At 39.8% G+C, this 24,859-nt stretch overlaps 1 protein-coding gene across 6 annotated transcripts in view; it reads left to right on the forward strand.

Annotated features, from left to right (window-relative positions):
- FAF1 (Fas associated factor 1) overlaps positions 1-24,859 on the forward strand; it is a 512,111-nt gene that overhangs the window by 258,180 nt on the left and 229,072 nt on the right. The window contains exon 1 of one of the 6 annotated variants that reach the window (XM_074007120.1): positions 8,844-8,870. The exons of the other annotated variants lie outside the window; for them this stretch is intronic. Within the exon in view, the coding sequence (XP_073863221.1) occupies positions 8,859-8,870 (12 nt within the window). The 5' untranslated portion in view covers positions 8,844-8,858. Of the gene's footprint in view, positions 1-8,843; positions 8,871-24,859 lie in introns of those variants that run through there. 6 annotated transcript variants of the gene reach the window in all.

Raw genomic sequence — 24,859 nt, forward strand, 5'->3', positions numbered from 1 at the left:
AGAGTACTGGATTGTTCTAGGGTTTTACAGCTGCAAGGCAAAAGCATCTGCTCATTGCAAAGCCGGCATTGTTTAATTTTGACACTGACTTTTCCATGAGTCTTGTACCAAGCACTGGATTAGATGCCACTAAGATGAAATTTGTTTTAAGTTGCTCCCAAAGTGCAGCTGTTCCTATATACAGCCTTGTAGCTTAACCAAAACAGACAGACATAGGATCAATCAGAATCTTTGTACAGGGTCACCTCAGTAGGCTAGGGGGCCCCAGAGAATGTTAATGATATTATTTATCATGAATAATTGCAAAATTAGTTTCTGGGCTTATTTAATATCTATAGCACAGCCCCCCACCTTTTAAAAGCAATAGAACTGTTATTAAATATTTAGCTTTTTAAACTGGATTATCATGGCTAAGTATTAGAGTACCCCTGTATGCATTAGGCACTATTCTTCCACAATCAATTGCAAGAAAAATGATTAGTTTATTGGTCAGTAAAGTAGTGATTGACTGAAAATAAGACCTATTCTAAAATTGTTTGCTAAAATCTTGAAAAGTGGACATTTTTATAGAATGATAATTTTTCTTTAATGTTTCAAGTGAATGAAAAATGAAAGAGCACCTCACTTCCCAGGTTTCCTGGGATTGTGTGAATTTCTACCCAGCTGGTCCAAATTGATTGATACAGGGCCAAATATTTGTCTGCCTACATTTCAAAGTCTATAATTTGCTAATGAATTGTGGTAATAATCTTTCATCATACATGAAAGATTTAGCCAAACAATTTGCTAAGTATATATTTTGATCATAAAATTTTTGGACTTACACCAAGCTTTACATCTACTTTACAGCTAATGCATGGGGGTGGAGGGAGGGCAGTAGGAAAAATAATACTGAACATGGACACTTGATGGAAAAGAATGAAGGAAGCGTGAGGAAAGAAGGTACTTTGGAAAAGAATAATACTGGGAAAGTCCCTGAGTGACAGAGGAAGACCAATTCTATTTGTACTTAGAGTTCAAAATAGAATTTTTAAAAATGCCAGTACAGTTTTAGTCCACAGTATCCGGAGATATATGGTATCCATTTAGATGAAGGCAAGGAAGGAATCTTTTTCTGTTTTGGCTACAGCTATTCCACACATTGATTATGATTATAATTTCCTAAAAACTTGATGCTGCAAAGTCTAATGCCCACAAAGTTTAAGTAATTGAGGCATAACAAAGACAAATGTTTATTGGGGTTGATTAGAAAGAATCTAATGAAGAAATAAATGTGATTTGACTAATTCTAGAAGAAGCTGAGACAGTAACCTAGTAAAGCTTTTGAAATGACTGTAGGCACCCAAGAGAACATTTTCTCCCTCCAAAACAAGGAAAGACTGTATAAAGGAAAATTTGGCTTGTGTCTGGGAGGCTATGTAGCATTAAGTTACCTTTGCTTGGGAAAGTGTAAACCTTAATTTTTATGTATTTTGGGAGAGAAGCATAAGATATACTCCACAGGAAATCCAGGATTACACTATGGAATGAGAGAGCTAGGCAATGTTCAAAATACAACTGTATCTTACACATGTAATACCTCTTCCATTGTTAGAAATCAAGGTGCCGTGATTTCCTATTTGACTTATATAATTTGAATTGTTTTCAAGTTGTCCATGTGGAGAATCTGAAATAATATTGATAGAATTTCCCTTGTCTAGCCATTTAATACCAAGTAGTTTAAAAAAAAAAAAAGACCGAGCACAGTGACTCACACCTGTAGTCCCAGCACTTTGGGAGGATGAGCTGAATGGGTGAATGGATCACCTGAGGTCAGGAGTTCGAGACCAGCCTGGCCAACATGGCAAAACCCCGTTTCTACTAAAAGTACAAAAATCAACCAGGTGTGGTGGCGGCTGCCTGTAATCCCAGCTACTCAGGAGGCTGAGACAGGAGAATCACTTGAACCCGGAAGCTGGAGGTTACAAGTGAGCCAAGATCTCGCCACTGCACTGCAGCCTGGGTGACAAGAGCGAGACTCCATCTCAAAAAACAGAAAGGAACTTTGTCTTATACAGAGAAATCAGATATATTATAAAGGAGATGGACCCTCCATTGTATAGATTTTAAAGATAAGCAACTTTATAATTTTTATATACCTGTGGGACCTCTTAAATGTATAGTTAAATGGCACATTTCCAGAGGATTAATTTGTATTCATTTATATAATTCCCCTTTTGTTCTCTGCTAGAAGTAAGCCTCCTTTAAATGTTAGTACAGTGGATGTCTAATCAAGGTGGCACCATTGAACTATTTTTTTTTTTTTGAGTGCAATGGCGCAATCTCGGCTCACTGCAACCTCCACCTCCCAGGTTCAAGCGATTGTCCTGCCTCAGCCTCTTGAGTAGCTGGGGTTACAGGTGCATGTAACCACGCCTGGCTAATTTTTGTATTTTTGGTAGAGATGGGGTTTCACCATGTTGGTCAGGTTGGTCTCGAACTCCTGACCTCAGATGATCCGCCTGCCTTGGCCTCCCAAAGTGCTGGGATTACAGGCTTGAGCCACTGCACCCGGCCAACAATCTTTAAAGTATTTAGGAAAGTTAAGAATTTATGTTTAACTAGAGCTTTATTCAGATGAATAGAAAATTTTGTTTTACACATTGACTTTCTCAGCCTCTTTCCTTCTGTTTTGCTGACAGTTAAAAATCTGTCAATTTAATACATGCTATAATTTTTTTTTTTGAAACAGTCTCGCTCTTTCGCCAAAGCTGGAGTCCAGTAACACTGTCTCAGCTCCCTGCAGCCTCAGCCTCTTGGTTCAAGCAGTTCTCCACTTCAGCCTCCCGAGTAGCTGGGACTACAGGTGCCCACCACTACGCCCAGTTAATTTTTTTTTTTTTTTGTATTTTTTTAGTAGAGATGGGGTTTCACCATGTTGGCCAGGCTAGTCTTGAGCTCCAGACCTCAGGTGATCCGCCCGCCTCGGCCTCCCAAAGTGCTGGGATTACAGGCCTGAGCTAGCAAGCCTGACCTACTTGCCATAATTTTTTGTAGGTATATTGTTATCACATTATGGTAGTTACTATAGCAAATACTTAATGAAGTTTTGGTTTGCAAACCTTTGTGGGTTTTTTTTTTTCCTGGCTATAGTATTATAGAAGAGATCCGTAATCATTACTATGAAGGAAAACTTATAATGAAAATCACATTTAAATAAAATTAATTATAAGTGAGATAATTAGTAAGATTCCTGATTTTTTTAATGAAAACTCAATTTCAAAAGCAAATATTAGAGTTACAGGTTATGTATACGAAATTCAAAATATGCTGTTAGCATTTGTTTCTAGTCCTTTTGGTGTTCTCTTATCAAAGGCACATTATATTTACATGCCTGCCTTTGCCTAATGAAAATGAGAAATAAATTCCTCCTAAGCAGTGTGTTTATAATGTCCTATAATAATCATCATCATAAGAAAAGCATATCATTTAAATATCAGTTCAGTTGCTGTTGAATTGGGAGATGTTTCCCTTATTCTTCATATCGTAAACAAGGAAATCTCAAGACATTTTTAAAGACTGCTATTTTTTTGCTGGTCAGTTTTTTTATAATGACATATATACGTATAGATCACTTTGCTTGAAATTTGAAGTATCAGAAATATAGTAAATATCTTAAGAGTCTTGATTTCTGTTGATAATTATTTCAAATAATTGATTCTAAAATTTGGTGATTATGTGGGAATTTAGAAATCTCATGTGCTTCAAGTGAACCATTTATGTGGGTGTGTGAGAGAGAGGGTGTGTGCTGGTCTATAGGCAGTGACTGTATAATTAAATGTGTAAATATGTTGCTATGAAGTGTAAGTAATCTTTTAATCCTTAGGGTATTACTTAAAAGGCTCAGGGTTGAAATAGAGTTTTCTGTTACCATGGTGTTTGAATTTCTATAAATCAGTGTTGTTTTAATGAATGATAAGGAATTTTATTTTTTATCTTAAAGTAGACTTTTACCTTATATGCATATGCTACAAAAGATTGTAAAAGTAAATTATATATCCATAACAAGGCTTTCTAATATATAAGATTTTATAATATGGAGAGATAATAAATGTAAATGGTACAATTTGATGTCATTAGCTTTACTTGTAGTAAGTGAATTAAAATTCCATATGGATGTTAAGACTGTGGAACCAGCATAAGGACCTACAGATAGATCAGTGCACTAGAATTGAGAACCTAGAAAGAAACCCTTACATTTATGGTCAATTAATTTTCAGCAAGATTACCAAGAAAATTCAACATATGGTGCTGGGACAACTGGATATCTATATGTAAAAGAATGAAATTGGACTGTTCCCTCACACCAGACAGAAAGAAAAATTAACTCAAATCACAGATCCAAATCTAAGACTTAAAACTATAAACCTCATAGAAGAAAACAGGAAAAAATTTTCATGGTTTTTGAGTTAGGTAATGGTTTCTCAGACAGGACACTAAAACCAGAACAAGGACAAATAGGTTATTTGAACTTTTATCAAAATTAAAAACTTTAGTGCCTCAGAGGGCATCATCAGTAAAATGACAGTTTACAGAATGGAAGAAAATATTTTCAAACCGTATATTGATAAGAGACTTGTATCTAGGATATATAAAGAACTCTTACAACTCAATAATAAAAAGACAAATAATCTAATTGAAAATTGGCAAAGATCTGAATAGACATTTCTCATGAGAAGATATGCAAATAGCCAATAAGCAAATGAAAAGTTGCCCAACATCTTTAGTCATTAGGGAAATGCAAATAAAAAATCCAAAGAAATTGAAATCAGTGTGTTAAAGAGATATCTGCATTCCAGTATTCATTGAAGTATTGTTCACAATAAGCAAGACATGGAAGCAATCTAAGTGTTCATCAATGAATAAATGGATAGAGATTATGTGGTATATATTAATATATATAACAGAATACTATTCAGCCTTTAAAAAGAAGAAAATTCTGTCATTTAGAACAACATGGGAAGACCTGGAGGACAGTATACTAAGTGAATAAACATGATCTCACTTATATATAGATTCTAGGAAAGTTGAATTCATAGCAGCAGAGAGGAGAATGGTGCTTACCAGAGGCTGGTGGTGGGGTGTGGACAAGTAGGAATGAGGAAAGCAGAGATGTTGGTTGAAGGGTGCAGAGTTTCAGTTTGACAGGAGGAATAAATTTTAATCATCTTTTGTACAGCAAAGTGACTGTATGTAGTAATGTGTTATATATTTCAAAATTGCTAAAAGATTAGAATTTAAATGTTCCCACCACACACACACACACACACACACACACACACACACGCGCAAAAAAAAAAAAAAAAAAAAAAGCGCGGTAAATACTTCAAGTACTGGATATGTGGGGGTTGTTGTTGTTTTCTTACCCAGGCCGCAGTGCAGTGGCACAAACAAGGCTCACTACAGGCTCAGACTCCTGGGTTCCATTGATCCTCCCATCTCAGCCACCTGAGTAGATGGGACTACAGGTACGTGCCATGATGCCCAGCTAATTTTTGTATTTTTTGTAGAGATGAGGTTTCACCATGTTGCCCAGGCTGGTCTGATACACCTGGGCTCAAGTGATCTGCCTGCCTGGAGTGCTGGGATTACAGGTGTCAGCCACCATACTGGCCTGCTGGATATGCTAATTAGCTTGATTTAATCATTCCACAATGTATACATATATCAAAACATCACTTTGTACCCTATAAATGTATATAATTATTATTTGTCAAAGAAAAATGGCCAGATGCGGTGGCTTACGCCTGTAATCCCAGCACTTTGGGAGGCCGGGGCAGGCAGATCACCTGAGGTCGGGAGTTTGAGACCAGCCTGACCAACATGGAGAAACCCCGTCTCTACTAAAAATACAAAATTAGCCGGGCGTGGTGGTGCATGCCTATAATCCCAGCTACTTGGGAGGCTGAGGCAAGAGAATCGCTTGAACCTGGGAGGTGGAGGTTGCGGTGAGCTGAGATCGCACCATTGCACTCCACCCTGGGCAACAAGAGAGAAACTCCGTCTCAAAAAAAGAAAAAAGCAAATTGAACTACCCTTCACACCACTAGGATGGCTAGAATTTTAAAAGGTGGGCTCTATGCGGTGGTTCATGCCGGTAATCCCAGCACTTTGGGAGGCCAAGGCCAGCAGATCACTTGAGGTCAGGAGTTTGAGACCAGCCTGGGCAATATGGTGAAACCCCATTTCTACTAATGACACAAAAATGAACTGGATGTTGTGGTGCATGCCTGTAGTCTCAGCTACTGGGGAGGCTGAGGCATGAGAATCACTTGAACCCGAGAGGTGGAGGCTGCAGTAAGATCACACCACTGCACTCCAGCCTGGGTGACAGAGTCAAACTGTTTGAAAAAAAAAAAAAAAAGGTGATAGTGACAAGTGTTGTATTGGCAAGGATGTTGAGAAATGAGAACTATTACACATTGTTGGTGGGATTATGACATAATCTAGTAGCTGTGGAAAAAGTTTGATAGTTCCTCAACATGTTAAACATAGTTACCATCTGTCTGACCCAGCAAGTCTACTCCTAGCTATATAACAAGAGAATTAAAAACATACGTCCACCCAAAAATGTGTATGTGAATATTTATAGTAGATGGTTCATAATAGCCAAAATGTAGAAGTCCATTAATGAATGAATGGATAAACAAAGTGTGGTATATCCATGCAATGGAATATTTTCAGTCATAAAAATATGGAATGAAATACAGATATATATGACAACGTTAATGAACCTTAAAAACATGCTAAATGAAAGAAACTAGACACAAAAAGCCACATATTGTATAATTACATTTATATCAAACGCCCAGAGTAGGCAAGTCTCTGGGGCATCTGGCTGGAGGGAAGGGAAAATAGGTAATGATTGCTATTGGGTTTGAATTTTTGTTGTTTTTGTTTTTACGTTTCATTAATAATAAGTTATGTAGCACAATGCATTTTAAATATTAAACTTCTTCAAATAATTATTTTCTTTGTATGCAACAGTTTTTTTGTTGTTGTTGTTGCTTGCTTGTTTGTTTTTGAGACAGAATCTTGCTCTGTCACCCAGGCTGGAGTGCATTGGCGCGATCTCAGCTCACTGCAACTTCCACCTCCCAGGTTCAAGCGATTCTCCTGCATCAGCCTTCCGAGTAGCTGGGATTACAGACTCGCACCACCACACCCAGCTAATGTTTTATTTTTAGTAGAGAGGGTTTCACCATGTTGGCCAGGCCGGTCTTGAACTCCTGACCTCATGATTGCCCACCTTGGCCTCCCAAAGTGCTGGAATAACAGGTGCGAGCCACCACGCCCAGCCATTATGCAACAATTTTATATAAGAAATGTAATTTAAACACTGCACAATGATCTTCCTGTGTATACTGTAGAGTGTTTAATAAACTTGGAGAGTCTGTTTAAATCTTAATGTTTAATGGGTACAAATTTGTTTTTGTTGTATTATTTCTACCTACATAGGCTAATTTTCAGAATTCTGAAATAAAGTAACAGAAAATAGAACAGCATGTTTTTAAGGTTCATCTGTGTTGCACATGTAATCTGTATTTTATTCCTTTTTTAAGACTGAACGATATTCCATTGTATGGATATACCACATTTTTGTTCGTTAATTCCATTTGGCTATTATGAATAATGCTGTGAATATTCATATACATGTTTTTGTTTAGACATACTGTTTTTTTTTTTTTTTTTTTTTTTTTTTGAAGACAGAGTCTTGCTCTGTCACCCAGGCTGGAGCGCAGTGGCGCAATCTCGGCTCACTGCAAGCTCCGCCTCCCAGGTCCATGCCATTCTCTTGCCTCAGCCTCCCGAGCAGCTGGGACCACAGGTGCCCGCCACACCCGGCCAATTTTTTGTATGTTTAGTAGAGACGGGGTTTCACTGTGTTAGCCAGGATGATCTTGATCTCCTGACCTCGTGATCCACCTGCCTCAGCCTCCCAAAGTGCTGAGATTACAGGAGTGAGCCACTGTGCCCGGCCTGGACATATGTTTTCAATTCTTTTGTTATATCTAGGAGTAGAATTGCTGTGTCAGATGGTAACTTTATGATATATATGATTTTTTTCTGTGTTTTACCAATTGTAGTAAAATATACATAACAAAATTTAGCATTTTAACCATTTTTACATATATAGTTCAGTTACATCAAGTAACATTCACATTCTCTTGCAACCATCACTTTAACCCATTTTCAAAACCTTTTTTGTCTTTACAAACTAAAACTCTGTACCCATTAAACAGTAACTCTCTGTTCCCCTTTGCCTCTAGCTCCTAGCCAGCCACAACTCTACTTTCTGTCAAATTCTTAATCTGACCACCCTAGGTACTTCATAAAGTAGAATCATACAGTATGTGGCCTTTTGTGTCTGGCTTATTTCACTTAACTTACTGTTTTCAAGGTTCATTCATGTTGTAGCACATGATATAATTTTATTTTATTTATTTTATTTTAGTTATGTTATGTTATGTTATGTTATGTTATGTTATGTTATGTTATGTTATTTTGAGATAGAGTTTCGCTCTTGTTGCCCAGGCTGGAGTGCAATGGCATGATCTTGGCTCACCGCAACCTCCGCCTCCCGGGTTCAAGTGATTCTCCTGCCTCGGCCACTCAAGTAGCTGGGATTACAGGCAGGCGCCACCATGCCCAGCTAATTTTGTATTTTTAGTAGAGACAGGGTTTCTCCATGTTGGTCAGGCTGGTCTCAAACTCCCGACCTCAGGTGATCCACCCACCTTGGCCTCCCAAAGTGCTGAGATTACAGGCATGAGCCACCACGCCTGGCTAGACTTTTATTTTTTTTAAGGCTGAATAATATGCTATCATATGTAAGTACCACATTTTCTTTATTCATTCATGCACTGATAATCAGACCGTTGGGTTGTTTCCACCTTTTGAGTATTGTAAATAATGCTGCTATAAAGATGGGTGTGCAAGTACATCTTCAAGGTCCTGCTTTCATTTCTATTATGTATATACCCAAGAATTGGGATTGCTGAATCATACGGTAATTCTGTGTTTAAGTTTTTGAGGAACACATTTCCACAGTGAATATACCATTTTACATTTCCTCCAGCAACACAGAATGGTTTCCATTTCTCCACGTACTAACCAATACTTGTTATTTTCTGTTTTACTTTCTTTTATTTATTTTGTTTTGAGACAGAGTCTCGCTCTGTTGCCCAGGCTGGAGTGCAGTGGCGCCATCTCGGCTCACTGCAAGCTCCGCCTCCCGGGTTCACACTGTTCTCCTGCCTCAGCCTCCTGAGTAGCTGGGACTACAGGCGCCCGCCACCACACCCAGCTAATTTTTTGTATTTTTAGTAGAGATGGGGTTTCACCGTGTTAGCCAGGATGGTCTCAATCTCCTGACCTCGTGATCTGCCTGCCTTGGCCTCCCAAAGTGCTGGGATTACAGGAATGAGCCACTGCGTGTTTTATTTTTTTAGAATAGCCATTCTAATGGAGGTAAAGTGGTATCTCATGGATCTGGTTTGCATTTTCATAATCGCTAGTGATTTTGAGCATCACTTCTTTTTTTTTTTTTTTTTTTCCTTTCCTTTGAGATGGAGCCTTGCTCTGTTGCCCAGGCTGGAGTGGGATCTTGGCTCACTGCAACCTCTGCCTCCCAGGTTCAAGCAGTTCTCCCACCTCAGCCTCTCAAGTAGCTGGGATTACAGGTCCATGCCCCATGCCTAGCTAATTTTTGTATTTTTAGTAGAGGCAGGGTTTTACCATGTTGGCCAGGCTGGTCTCAAACTCTTGATCTCAGGTGATCCACCTGCCTCAGCCTCCCAAAGTGCTGGGATTACAGGTCTGAGCCACCGTGCCCGGCCAATTTTGAGCATCATTTCATGTGTTTATGGACCATTTATATTTTATATATCTTCTTTGGAGGAATGTCTATGCAAATCCTTTGCCCGTTTTTCAGGTTGGGTCTTTTTTTTTTTTTTTTTTTTTTTGAGTGCTGAAACATTCTGGAATTGGTTAAGGTGGTTGTATGATTTTGTGAATATATTGGAAACCACTGAGTTGTACATTGGAACATAAAAAGGAAACTAAATATGAAATGGAGAACTGAGCGCTTATAAGACAGCTACACATACAAAATTAAAAATTACTCCGAAAATGAAAACTAAAGAATTGGGAATTATGTCACTTGAATAAAATATAAAAATATCAAGTTTCAGGTTGGGCACGATGGCTCATGCCTGTAATCCCAGCCCTTTGGGAGGCCGAGGTGGACGGATCACCTGAGGTCAGGAATTCGAGTCCACCCTGGTCAACATGACAAACCCCCGTCTCTGCATAAATGCAAAAATTAGCTGGGCATGGTGGCACTCGTCTGTAATCGTGGCTACTCAGGAAGCTGAGGCATAAGAATTGCTTGAACCCGGGAGACAGAGGTTGCAGTGAGCCAAGATTGAACCACTGCACTCCAGCGTGGGCGACAGAATGAGGTGCTGTGTAAAAAAAACCCAAAAAACAAAAACAAGTTTCAGTATACCAATGTTTGCCAAGAGTTTAAAGAACTCTTTTTGAGGTATTGCCTAGGGGTTTTTCCTTTCTATTGAAGTTAAACCAAGAAAAAATAGACTTTGTAATGTTGGAGACAGTTTTCTTGAGTTTGATATTAAGCACTGGATAGTTTTATGGAACCATAGTTTATACGTGTTCCTCCCCTTCCCTCCCCTCCGCTCCCTTCCCCTCCTCTTCCCCTTTTTGAGATGGAGTTTCGCTCTTGTTGCCCAGCCTGGAGTGCAATGGTGTGATCTTAACTCACTGCAACTTCCGCCTCCCAGGTTCAAGTGACTCTCCTGCCTCAGCCTCCCGAGTAGCTGGGATTACAGGCATTCGCCACCAAGCCCAGCTAATTTTGTATTTTTAGTAGGGATGGGGTTTATCCATGTTGGTCAGGCTGGTCTCGATCTCCTGGCCTCAGATGATCTGCCTGCCTCGGCCTCCCAAAGTGCTGGGATTACAGGTGTGAGCCACCGGGCCGAGCCTCTGTTACATTTTTTAAAGGGGACATATTTCTACTCTGTTTCCAACTATTAGATGGCAGTTATGTTGCACTAGTAGATAACATTTCAAGTGGGTTAATACCAACTTTTCTAGGTTATAACATGGACAGTGGTACTATTATTGGATACTGTTTACATTATCATACAGAGTTTCTGTGACTAACCTTGAATAGTGCTTCCATCAGTACTTTTCTGTTACTATAATGTAGCAGAAGTGTATTTGAGCAGGGGATGAATACTTTAGGGAATAAAGATATTAATTAGCCTGTTAGGAAAACATATTCTCAATGGGGAAATTATCATATATCATTTATATTTCTAGTTGAGATCCATTAGAAAGGAGAATGGTGTTTACTTCATAGTAATTTGAGTGTATTTCTGGGCAAAATTTGCTAGTCGGTGGTATTCTAGTTGCTGACCTTGAAAGTTCATGCCAACTTCATTGAGGGGAAAGAGAAGGAAGCTTCATGTTGAGTTAACGTTTTATACTTTTCAACTCCTTTCCCCAACTTTAGTTCATTTGATTCTTAAAGTATCTACTAGTGTCAGTAGCTGTACACTTGTACACATATAGCTGAACAAGATGAAAATGGCATCTCGTGGCTGTGCAACACAATGGTCCTGGTGATGGTGTTAATATAGGACTTGATAGTCAACTCTTCTTGCTATATAAACAGAGGGACTGATACAGAGGATAGGTTAAGTAGTACTCAAGAGTTCACAATAAGGTCATTGCTTTTCCCTATTTTACGATTTGTAGTGCTTTCTGTGATTCCATTTCCTAAATCTTCCATTAACTATACTATACTATACTATACTATACTATACTATACTATACTATACTATACTATACTATACTATACACTATAACAGTAGTTTACCTCACCCTCCTTCCATCTCACTACTTGAACTCTTTCTTTGTCAGTAAAGTTAGCATAACAATAGGAACACTTCCCTGACAGATGTTGTTTGTGAGAATGAAAGTGAGACAGTGTAGGTGAATACAACTTTATTAACTCTAGAATACTTTTTTTAGAAGTTATTTGTCTTTCCATGTACCTCAGATTTTACCAACTGATATTTACTTACCTGCCTCTGAACACATAAATTTTTTAAAAGGATGTGATTTCTTGCTCATATAGTTCCCTCAGCTCTTCTCCCTCAGCCTTACCCCTTCTCCTCATGCCATTCACAGATCCATATGTGTTTCAAGAAGACTACACTCAGCTGACACATCCTTCAGGAAACCTTCTATAATCCTGTGTTCTATATGAACATAACCTCTCCTTATCTCCTGAGTTAGTCTTGAAATACCGCACAGTGATATTGTGCCTCATACAACATTCCTTTGTATAATTGGCTTAGTCCATCTTATAGCCTATATACTTTTCAAGGAGGGGTGACTATATCTTACTGATGTTTATATTCTCTATAGAACAGAATGTTTTAAGAAGAGTTAAAGAACAAATAGTGTGTGTAAAATTAATTGAATTTCATTAAACCAATCTATAACACTTTCTTTTTTTTTTTTTTTGAGACGGAGTCTCGCGCTGTGTCACCCAGACTGGAGTGCAGTGGCGCGATCTCGGCTCACTGCAAGCTCCGCCTCCCAGGTTCACGCCATTCTCCTGCCTCAGCCTCCGAGTAGCTGGGACTACAGACGCCCGCCACCACGCCCGGCTAGTTTTTTGTATTTTTAGTAGAGACGGGGTTTCACCATGTTAGCCAGGATGGTCTCGATCTCCTGACCTCGTGATCCACCCACCTCGGCCTCCCAAAGTGCTGGGATTACAGGCTTGAGCCACCGCGCCCGGCCAACACTTTCTATTATATCTATATTGTAGTACTTATTGGTGTTAGCTTGCAAACATTCCATTGAAGTTATTAGTTGAATGCTGGAGCTGACTCCTATTAGTGCAAGAAAGCTGATTAGTAAACATTCAGGAATTTTGTGAATCTGACAAAGTGTTGGTACCTTGAAATTAGCTTCAGTGGTATTGTTTATCTCATGGAGATTGGCAGACTCTTAAAAGCACTGCTTTTTGTTTTGGGAGAGCCATTTACCAGTACATCACTGGTTGTATGTTTCTAACCCCCACTAGAGTATGAGCTCCTTCAAGTTCATATCTGCCTGAATGCCTTGACTGTGATAGGAACATTCTTTGCTGAATTAATGAATAAATAAGTGATTGAGTATATCAGCTGCTTTATTCCTCTACTGCCTGACCCCTGCCGGCAGAGACCGAATTTCAGAATCTAGTGAATATTTTGAGACTGAGTTTTAAAATGGCCCATTGTCATAGGCTGTAGTTTCTTCTTCAGAGTTTGAACCAAAAAAACACAGTCTGTTGGAAATCAAGGCTATTAAACACACAGGTTTCAATAGCACAGTAAGGATGGCATTTCTGTCTATTATCACCTTGTTAAGCTACTCCTGCTATGACTTTCCTACCTAATAAGTTTTTGGCATCTATTGCTTAACTAACTCACCTTTCAATTTCCAAGTTGGAAACCAATAGTGTGAACCATCTCAAATTAGCTGAAAGATGTCCTTTCACATTATAAGAGGTAACTAACTGATTAATTTCTCCTAGTCATAGATGCTATAATACCAACAAATAAAAAATACAATGTCTTAAGGCCTTAAAATATTTTTTTTTTTTTTTTTTTGAGGGAGTTTTGCTCTTGTCGCCCAGGTGAAGTGCAGTGGCACAATCTTGGCTTACCATAACCTCCGCCTCCTAGGTTCAAGGGATTTTCCTGCCTCAGCCTCCTGAGTAGCTGGAATTACAGGCATGTGCCACCATGCCCAGCTAATTTTGTATTTTTAGTAAAGTTTCTCCATGTTGGTCAGGGTGGTCTCGAAGTCCCGACCTCAGGTGATCTGCCTGCCTCGGGCTCCCAAAGTGCTGGGATTATAGGTATGAGCCACTATACCCAGTCAAAAATATTTTTTAAATTACTGTGTTAAAACAATTTATATTTTCCATTAGGTTCCTATCAGTTTTATCAAAAGTAACATTTATATACAATTGAAATTGGGGTATAATTTTTTTTTTTTTAAATGAGACAGGGTCTCACTCTGTCACCCAGGCTGGAGTGCAGTGATATGATCTCAGCTCACTGCAACCTCTGCCTCCCAGGTTCAAGGGATTCTCCCACCTCAACCTCCCGAGTAGCTGAAAGTACAGGCACATGCCACCACGCCCAGCTAAGTTTTGTATTTTTAGTAGAGATAGGGCTTCACCGTGTTGACCAGTCTGGTCTCGAACTCCTGGCCTCAAGTGATCCACCTTCCTCGACCTGCCAAAGTGCTGGGATTACAGGCGTGAGCCACCACACCCGGCCAAGGTATAATGTTAAGAGTCATTTGGATTTTGTATTTTCTCTGAAACATCCTCCATAACCATGATGTATCTATGTTTTCTTTAAAAAAAAATACCGTTTTTCTAACCATCCTATGTAACATCTACTGTCATCTAAACCTGAAACTATTTTTAATTTCTTGTTAAATTTTGGATAAGCAAAGCATACTATATTCAGAATATTCAGAGCCTTTTTTTTTTTGAGACGGAGTCTTGCTCTGTCACCAGGCTGGAGTGTAGTGACGTGATCTTGGCTCACTGCAGCCTCCACCTCCCAGATTCAAGCAACTAATTTTTTGTATTTTAGTGGAGACAGGGTTTCAGCATTTGGCCAGGATGGTCTCGATCCCCTGACCTCGTGATCCACACTTAGCCTCCCAAAGTGCTGGCATTACAGGCTTGAGCCACCACGCCTGGCCATATTCAGATCTTAACACTAAATATTAAAAGACTAAAAATAGCAGCTTCTCCCTGAAGTTCTCAGTTTTATGTTCTGTATACCATTTTTACTGTTGGTTATAGTACTTGAAGTTCCTTTCAAAATGACTGAGATATACAAGTATATATAATACTAAATATATAGCAGATTTACTTTTGTAACCAAGGAGGTAAGTAGGCTAATCAGTTACCAACGTAATTTTTGTTTTGGAGTTCTGCCATCATTTTAAACAATAGGTTTAATATTTTGTTGGTAAAATCGAAACAGAAAGTGACATAAGATGACATGCGTATTTCTTGGTTTTATTAAAGATGCAAAAACCTTCACAGTTCCACGGCTCTCTGCAACCTCAACCTCCTTGCTCAATCAATTGATTCTCCCACCTCAGCCTCCCAAGTAGCTGTGACTACAGGTGCGTGCCACCACAACCAGCTGATTTTTTTTTTTTTTTTAAATAGAGACAGGGTCTCCCTGTGTTGCCCATGCTTGTCTGGAACTCCTGGGCTCAAGCAATAGGCCCACCTCGGCCTCCCAAAGTGCAGAGATTACTGATGTGAGGACTGTGCCCAGCCTCACAGTTTTAATTAGGTACCAGTACCTTCTGTCTCTAGAGGTACATCCTTTGGCATCAGTTACTCAGTTACATGTTGAAATACTGTTCTCGAGACCAGGTGTGGTGGCTCACACCTGTAATCCCTTCACTGGGAGGCCAAAATGGGTGAATTGCTTGAGCCTAGGAGTTCATGACCAGCCTTAGCAACATAGTGAGACCCTGATTCTACAAAAAAATACAAAAATTAGCCAGGCATGGTGGTGCACGCCTGTGGTCCCAGCTACCCAGGAGGCTGAGGTGGGAGGACCGCTTGGGCCTAGGAGATAGAAGTTACAGTGAGCCCAGATTGCACTACTGCACTCCAGCCTAGGGACAGAGCAAGACCCTGTCTCAAAAAGAGAGAGAGAGAGAGAGAGAGAAAAAAAAAAAGAGGCCAGCTGCAGTGGCTCACACTTGTAATTCCAGCACTTTGGGAGGCCAGGGCAGGTGGATCACCTGAGGTCAGGAGTTCGAGACCAGCCTGGCCAACATGGTGAAACCCCTGTCTCTACTAAAAATACAAGAAAAAGAAGATATCCGGGCATGCTGGCACATGCCTGTAATCCCAGCTACTCGGGAGGCAGAGGCAGGAGAATCTCTGGAACTTGGGAGGCGGAAGCAGGAAAATCACTTGAACTCAGGAGGCGGAGGTTTCAGTGAGCCGAGATTGTGCCATGCACTCCAGCATGGGCAGCAAGAGTGAAAGTCTGTCTCAGAGAGAGAGAGAGAGAGAGAGAGAGAGAGAGAGAGAGAGAGAGGAAGAAGGAGGAGGAGGAGGAGGAGGAGGAGGAGAGGAAGAGGAAGAGGAAGAAGAGAGGGGAGGGGAGGGGAGGAGAGAAAGATTGTGTTGTATGGAATTTGTATACCACAGCTATTGAAGATATTTAAAAATAATAACAGCTCCAATATGTATTCTAGATGTAAAAATAAAGAATAATGGAGTGATGAAATTTTAATAAAACCATGCCTGTTCTGTGGAAAAGTTAAGTGATAGAAGCTAATTAGGCCAGGCACAGTGACTCATGCCTATAATCCCAGCACTTTGGGAGGCTGTGGGAGGTGTATCACTTGAGGTCAGGAGTTCAAGACCAGCTTGGCCAACATGGTGAAACCCTGTCTCTACTGAAAATACAAAAATTAGCTGGGCGTGGTGGCAGGCACCTGTAATCCTAGCTACTTGGGAGACTGAGGCAGGAGAGTCACTTGAACATAGGAGACAGAGGTTTCAGTGAACCGAGATCACACCACTGCGCTCCAGCCTGCGTAACAGGGCAAGACTCCATCTCAAGTAATAATAATAATAATGATAATAATAATTTTGAATGTAATGTTTGTAATCTATAATATATGGCTAGTTTGTATATGTAGACAGATCTGTTCAGGTAACCATATAGGTTTCTGTTGACTCTACTTTTAATTGGTTTGCTTAAATTCTACGCTTCAGTTTTCTAACTCCACAAACAAGAAAATCAGGGGTGTTTAAGTTGATCTGAGCATTGTGGAAACAGATGAAAACTCCAAATTCTGACCATTTGTCAGAAGGTTATGTTATAGAGGCTACCACATTGAGTGTTTTGACTAGATGATCCCTTAGGTCACTTTTGGCTCAGAAGTTCTTAGAATCTGTGATGGATTTTCTTTCTTTTTTTTGAGACAATTTTCACTCGTCGCCCAGGCTGGAGTGCAGTGGTGCAATCTCAGCTCACTGCAACCTCCACCTCCTAGGTTCAAGTGATTCTCCTGCCTCAGCCTCCTGAGTAGCTGGGATTACAGGCATCCACCACCACACCCGCCTAATTTTTGTATTTTTAGTAGAGATGGGGTTTCCCCAGTTTGGCCAGGCTGGTCTCAAACTCCTGACCTCAGGCAATCTGCCTGCCTTGGCCTCCCAAAGTGTTGGGATTACAGGTGCGAACCACTGGCCCTGTGATGGGTTTTCTAAGTGTTTTCTTAATAATATGGGAGAATATTGTATTTCTAAGTGTTTTCTTAATAATATGAGAGAATATTATAACTTCTGTTTGAAGGCATTCTTTCTATAAAATGTACCTTATTTAAATAAAGTATAGCAGGGAACAAACCGAAAAACAAGTTGTAATATTTAGTGATAAAACTAATTGTCAGTAACACTGAAACCCTAGTTTCACAAAACATTAATTCAATATTTCTGTTATCAATCTGTTATACACTATCAGAGATTAATGTTTCTTCAACTTGGAAAACATCATTTTAATATTGTAAGATTCCCTAATTCTGAATTATAATTAATTCAACATGAAACAAAAGTAATTTCTTAAGCATTTACTGTATTACTAGATCTATCATAGTGAAAGTGATTTTTCTATTTTAGCTAGATTTTAACTCACGACAAACTATTACCAGGCTCTAGAACTTATTCCTGTTTAAGTAATTTATCAGAAATTGAATATATTATGAATTTATGTAGTATTGTTATTAGATGTCTTAGTTGCCGAGATGTGTGGTTCAGACTCTAGGTAAAGTAAATGCATGTACAGAAGTGATTTATGTTTTAGTATTTGCATTTAGAATGTCTGTGACATACAAATACCTGTGGAAATAAATAGCAGTTACCAACATATTCATTTTATGTTTACTACTATGTGCTTTACATTTTAACTATATAATGTTATACTTTTATTCTTCAGTAGAAATGTGGATGGTGAGATTCAGGGGAATGAAAAATGATTTCTAAATATTTGACTCTAGTAACTAAGTTCATGGTAGTGCCGTTTATTGGTATGGAGAGGACCAGGTAGGAGGATAGTTTAGTTTTGGCTATATTACCTTTTTATTGTCTGTTGAATGTCTGAGTAGAGAGGCAGGATCATCTGTTGGGCAAATCCTTAGGTGTCTTTTTTTTTTTCATCTGTGAAGTGGAAATAATGTCATCTATTTAATAGGGTTACTGAGGGGTGTGTTAATGTATAAAGCACATGGCATGTAATGCTTGAACGAATGAATGAATGAAATTGCTATTCTTTTTTTTTTTTTTTTGTAGTTTTTCTTTTTTTTTTGAGACGGAGTCTCGCTCTGTCACCCCGGCTGGAGTGCAGTGGCCGGATCTCAGCTCACTGCAAGCTCCGCCTCCCGGGTTCCCGCCATTCTCCTGCCTCAGCCTCCCAAGTAGCTGGGACTACAGGCGCCCGCCACCTCGCCCGGCTAGTTTTTTGTATTTTTTAGTAGAGACGGGGTTTCACCGTATTAGCCAGGATGGTCTCGATCTCCTGACCTCGTGATCCACCCGTCTTGGCCTCCCAAAGTGCTGGGATTACAGGCTTGAGCCACCGCGCCCGGCCTCTTTTTCTTTTTTTAAAGAAAGTAAAAGAATAAAGAATGGTTACTCCATAGACAGAGCAGCTGAAATTGATATTCAGAGCCTGTAACTACAGCTTTAAAAAATTGGAACTGGCTTGCTTCCCATCAGTAATTTTGTTGCCACATGTAGCAGTTAAAAACAATGTACTGTGTGTTAATTGTCATGTTTGGTAGATAAAAGATCTGGCATAGAAAAAAAATTTTTTTTTTTGAGATGTAGTCTCATTCTGTTACCCAGGCTGGAGTACAGTGGCGCGATCTCGGCTCACTGCAGCCTCCACCTCCTGAGTTCACGCCATTCTCCTGTCTCAGCCTCCTGAGTACCTGGGACTACAGGCGCCCACCACCATGCCTGGCTAATTTTTTGTATTTTTAGTAGAGACGGGGTTTCACTGTGTTAGCCAGGATGGTCTCGATCTCCTGACCTCATGATCTGCCTGCCTCAGCCTCCAAAAGTGCTGGGATTACAGACGTGAGCCGCCATGCCCGGCTTTTTTTTTTTTTTGAGTCAGAGTCTGTTTCTCTCGCCAGTCTGGAGTGCAGTGGCACGGTCTCGGCACACTGCGACCTCTGCCTCCCGGGTTCAAGCGATTCTCCTGCCTCAGCCTCCCAGGTAGCTGGGATTCCAGGCATGCACTGCCACGCCCAGCTAATTTTTGTATTTTTAGTAGAGACGGAGTTTCACCACATTAACCAGGATGGTCTGTATCTCCTGACCTCGTGATCCACCACCTTGGCCTCCCAAAGGGCTGGGATTATAGGTGTGAGCCACCACGGCAGACTGAAAAAATGTATTTTTTTAAAAGCAACTAGTGACCAGGCGCAGAAGAAAGATCTGGAGAAGAAAATCTGGCCAAATGTGTAAATTACAAAGGGAAAGTACTAATTTGTATGTTTTGGATAACTTAAGACTGTCTAATACAACCACTTTTCATTCAAAACTAACACTAGTTTTTAGGCCCTTACCTGCTCCACCCAGCTTTAACTACTCCCACCCTCCTTGAACTATCCCATAATATAAAATCTAAAAACTGCATAGGAATTTCTCCAATCTTTCATAAGTTCAAACAGCATCAGCCTCATAGGCCAAGTGTATAGGGACTGGGTAACCAGGCAACTGTACTCTATTGAAACCACAATGTCAGTTTTATTAACTCATAGGTCAGGCAATGTCAAGCTTATATCAAGGGGGCAAGTTCATTAATGTCAATGTCAAGCATATATGGAAGGGTAAGTTCATTGACTAGGGTCCTATAGAGAATCTGTTTTGCCTCTAGCCTACGTATCTCACAAAACTCACCATTTTTATAAATGGAATACAAGGAAGATGGCAAGAGCTGCACAATTCGATAAAAACTAGTTGCCTTTTTTTTTTTTTTTTTTTTTTGAGGCGGAGTTTTGTTCTTATTGCCCAGACTGGAGTGCAATGGCGTAATCTCAGCTCACTGCAACCTCTGCTTCCCGGGTTCAAGTGATTCTCCTGCCTCAGCCTCCTGAGTACCTGAGATTACAGGCATGCGCCACCATGCCCTACTAATTTTGTATTTTTAGTAGAGACAAGGTTTCTCCATGTTGGTCAGACTGGTCTCGAACTCCTGACCTCAGCGACCCGCCCACCTGGGCCTCCCAAAGTCCTGGGATTACAGGCGTCAGCCACCGTGTCCAGCCCCAATTCGTATTTTTAAAACTTAGTAATAAGAACTAAAATGAAATTATCTCATTTATTCAGATTGACACTCAGAAGTATAACAATTTTTCCATCACAGTGTTTACTTTTTTAATTACTAAAGAAATACATGAGTCATTTTTATTATAAATGACTCAGGAATTCAGAAATCTAAAACATAAGAGCTCATCTTTATGAATTGCATGAATTTCTATAGGATCAGTTCTTAGAAATGAAATGGCAGGGTTGAAGGGTACATTAATTTTATTTTGATATTGCCAAATTGCTCCTCAGTAAAGCTTTACTTACTTCTTCACCTAGCTAGAGTATGGAAGCAGGCATGTTAGAATATACACAAGTATATTCTTACCAACAACAGATATGACAGTGTTTTTAGTTTTTGCCCAATTGAAAGGTGAGAATGATGCCTTGTTTTAATTTGCATTTCCTTAATTACTAAGTGAAGTTACCCATTTTTCTTTGTGTATGGGTTTATCTTAATAATATTATTTTTTCTGAACCAAGTTACTTTAGTATTTATTCAGTTATAAAGTGACTAATGTGCATATGGCAATGGTTTATAACAATACTGAAGCACCCAATTCACATTGTTAATTTTACTACTAAGTATTTGTTGCTATGTGTATTTTATTGTCCTTTTTTTGTATATCACAGTTGGAATAGAATGGAGAGAGGCAGCCTAGCATATTGGTTAAAAGTATGTACTCCTATATCTCAAGTGTTAATGTCTTAAAATTACATCTTGGGAAAAAATATATATATATATATATGTATGTATATTTTTAGATGGAATCTTGCTCTTTTGCCCAGGCTAGAGTGCAGTGGTGCGATCTTGGCTCATTGCAACCTCCACCTCCAAGGTTCAAGCAATTCTTCTGCCTCAGCCTCCCGAGTAGCTGGGATTACACGCCCCTGCCACAATGCCCAGCTAATTTTCCTATTTTTAGTAGAGACAGGGTTTCACCATGTTGTCCAGGCTGGTCTTGAACTCCTGACCTTAGGTGATCTGCCGACCTCGATCTCCCAAAGTGCTGGGATTACAAGCATGAGCCATTGTGCCCAACCTTGAATGTATTTTTATGTTATATCCTAGGGTGATTGTTACATTGAAAATAATATCTAAATTTTTCTTTTTTTACTGAAATAAGTGACAAATTAATTTCATTTTCTTTCTTTTTTTTTTTTTAGACAGAGTTTCACTCTTGTTGCCCAGGCTGGAGGGCAATGGTGTGATCTTGGCTCACTGCAGCCTCCACCTCCTGGGTTCAAGTGATTCTTCTGCCTCAGCCTCCTGAGTAGGTGGGATTACGGGTACCTGCCACCACACCTGGCTATTTTTGTATCTTTAGCAGAGACGGGGTTTCACCAGGTTGGCCCAGCTGGACTTGAACTCCTGACCTGAGGTGATCTGCTGGTCTCGGCCTCCCAAAGTGCTGGGATTACAGGCATGAGCCACCGCGCCTGGCCCTAGTTTCATTTTCAAATGTTCATATGATTGATTTTCAAACACTGAGACTTGGTTGGAGGAATGGCTGGCAGTGTGATATGTTAGGAAAAAAACCCGCTGATTTTTGAAGTCACAAAGAGTAGGGGTTCAAATTCACATTCGGCTCTACCACATAATAAAGCAATTTCTGTACCCATAGAATTGATGTGAGCATGAAATAGAGTAATATGCATAGTACCTGGACCAGTGCCTCTGGTACTCAATAAATGGTAGTTTCAGCTACTATAATGGCCTCTTATACCTTATTGATATCTTTATCGTTATAACTATCACATTGTATCATAAACATTTGTTTCTTCATATGACCTGTAGAGGACTGTGTGTTCCTTTAAGGAAGAATATTGTGTCTTTATCTATCTTTGTATTTCTCCTGCAGAGGTTGCAAACTGGCAACCACAAGATTATTTTATTTGCAACCAGTTTGGGTCCCAGCATGTTTTAAATGTGCACTGGTTGCCAACATTTAAAAGTTAGGAGGTTTCACATTTAAAATAAAATGAAACAGGATTCCTGACTTCTGGCTTCTTGCAAAGAATCAGAAAATCCTGGTGATGCTGAACCCTACATTTTCTATAACAGCAATCAGCTAGTCTGGAGCAGCATCTGCCTCTTTGGATAGGACACGCTCTCTAATTTGCCATCGTCCCTAACATTCCAATATTGTATCCTTGAAACAAAGGCTGAATGCCATTTGCCCATCACATTTCATTCATTTGTGTTACTTACTGGGCTGCTCTAGAAATTTGCATTTTTGACTGCTGCTCTAGTGACTGTCAGAGAGTCTGGAACTCAAGGAAGCACTCAATAAGTGTTTGTTGAATGGAAGAAAGAAGAACCATTAATATATACACATAGAGAAAATTTACCATATTTACTTGAAAATGTACAAGGTCTGGCTGGGCACTGTGGCTCACACCTGTAATCCCAGCACTTTGGGAGGCTGAGCAGGCAGATCACCTGAGATCAGGGGTTCGAGACCAGCCTGGCCAACATGGCAAAACTCTGTCTCTACTAAAAATACAAAAATTAGCCAGGCATGGTGGTGGACACTTGTAATCCCAGCTACTTGAGAGGCTGAGACAGGAGAATTGGTTGAACCTGGGAGGCGGAGGTTGCAGTGAGCCGACATCGCGCTACTGTATTCCAGCCTGGGCAACAAAGAGTGAAACTGTGTGTCAAATAAAATAAAATAAATTAAAATAAAATAAAATAGTACAAGGTGACAGGGGTTTTGCATTGCTCTAGCGATAACTATTCCCATCTTTTCTTTTTCAATGTAGGACATGAAGCATGAATGATAATATTGGGGAGTTGAGAGAATGATGCTCTGAAATAAGTGACTTTCATTGGCCATGATTGCCAGGCTGTGACAATTTTCAAGGATAGACAACCTCAAATTTACTTATTACTGGCATAATGCAGTAAAACATGCCAAAAAATAGAATATGATCAAATGCAGTTGCCATTTATTTTGGAATGCATGACAATATCTATTCACTTGCACAGAAACATAAACAACACCCACCTGTGTTTGAAGGCAAGGTATCTTTGATCAGAATCTCTTAAATATCCCTTTGAGTTAGCTATCACTATAGCAAACTTTATTAATTTGTACCTGACAGTAATTTGGGATTTATGATTATTTAGTTGAACTAAAGCATCTCCCAAATATGTGAAGGAAGAGTTAGCCAAGTAAGTGAATAGTGTGAGTAACAATTTCTTTGGCAAGAAGTGAGGGAAGAGAGGATGATTTACAGAAAAAGAACTAAGTTTTCCAGTTTTAGTTTTTAGGGACGGGTCATGGTACAATTAAAAAAAAAATTGCCTTGGGGCTGGGCACAGTGACTCACATCTGTAATCCCAGCACTTTGGGAGGCCAGGGCAGGCGGATCAGGAGGTCAGGAGTTCGAGACCAACCTGACCAACATGGTGAAACCCCGTCTCTACTAAAAATACAAAAAAAAAAATTAAAAAATTAGCTGGGTGTGGTGGCAGGTGCCTGTAATACCAGCTACTTGGGAGGCTAAGGCAGAGAATTCCTTGAACTAGGGAGGCAGAGGTTGCAGTGAGCCGAGATTGCGCCACTGTACTTCAGCTTGGGTGACAGAGCGAGACTCCATCTCAAAAAACCAAAACAAGACAAAATTCCACCCTGGACAACATAGTGAGACCTTTTCTCTACAAAAAAAATATATAAAAATTAGATGGCATGTACCTGTCCTAGCTACTCAGGAGGCTGAGGCAGGAGGATCAGATGAATCCCGGAGTTCAAGGTTACAGTGACCTTGATCTTGCCACTGCACTCCAGTCTGGGTGACAGAGCCAGACCCTGTCTCTAAAAGTAAATAATAAAAATTTAATATGTTCATGGCGCCACTGCACTCCAGCCTGGGTGACAGAGCAAGATTCTGTCTCAAAAAAAAAAAATTAAAATGTTCAGTAGGTACTTAATGAATAAATAAGGTATTGAATCTGAGACTGGTAGTGATTGTAATATCCATTATACCTGCTGCTAACCTAGTACGTGAATACATTAAGGATCTTGACCCAAAAAAATGGATTAAGTTTGAATCCTCACCCTCTTAAATAAAAAACTGCCAGGTATATTGTTAACATTATCTATTACAGTAACATCTAATTCACTGTAATCATGCTCAAGTAATCGTTTTGTGAATGTATGGATTGATGAATAATTAGATCGTAGGTTACATCATGTGGCAGCTATGGAAGTCAAACTTACCTTTTTTTTTTTTTTTGAGATGGAGTGTCGCTCTGTTGCCCAGGCTGGAGTGCAGTGGCATGATCTCGGTTCACTGCAACCTCCACCTCCTGGTTTCAAGAGATTCTCCTGCGTCAGACTCCCAAGT

The sequence above is a fragment of the Macaca fascicularis genome, chromosome 1 (assembly GCF_037993035.2).
Source record: "Macaca fascicularis isolate 582-1 chromosome 1, T2T-MFA8v1.1".
NCBI classification, from domain to species: domain Eukaryota; kingdom Metazoa; phylum Chordata; class Mammalia; order Primates; family Cercopithecidae; genus Macaca; species Macaca fascicularis.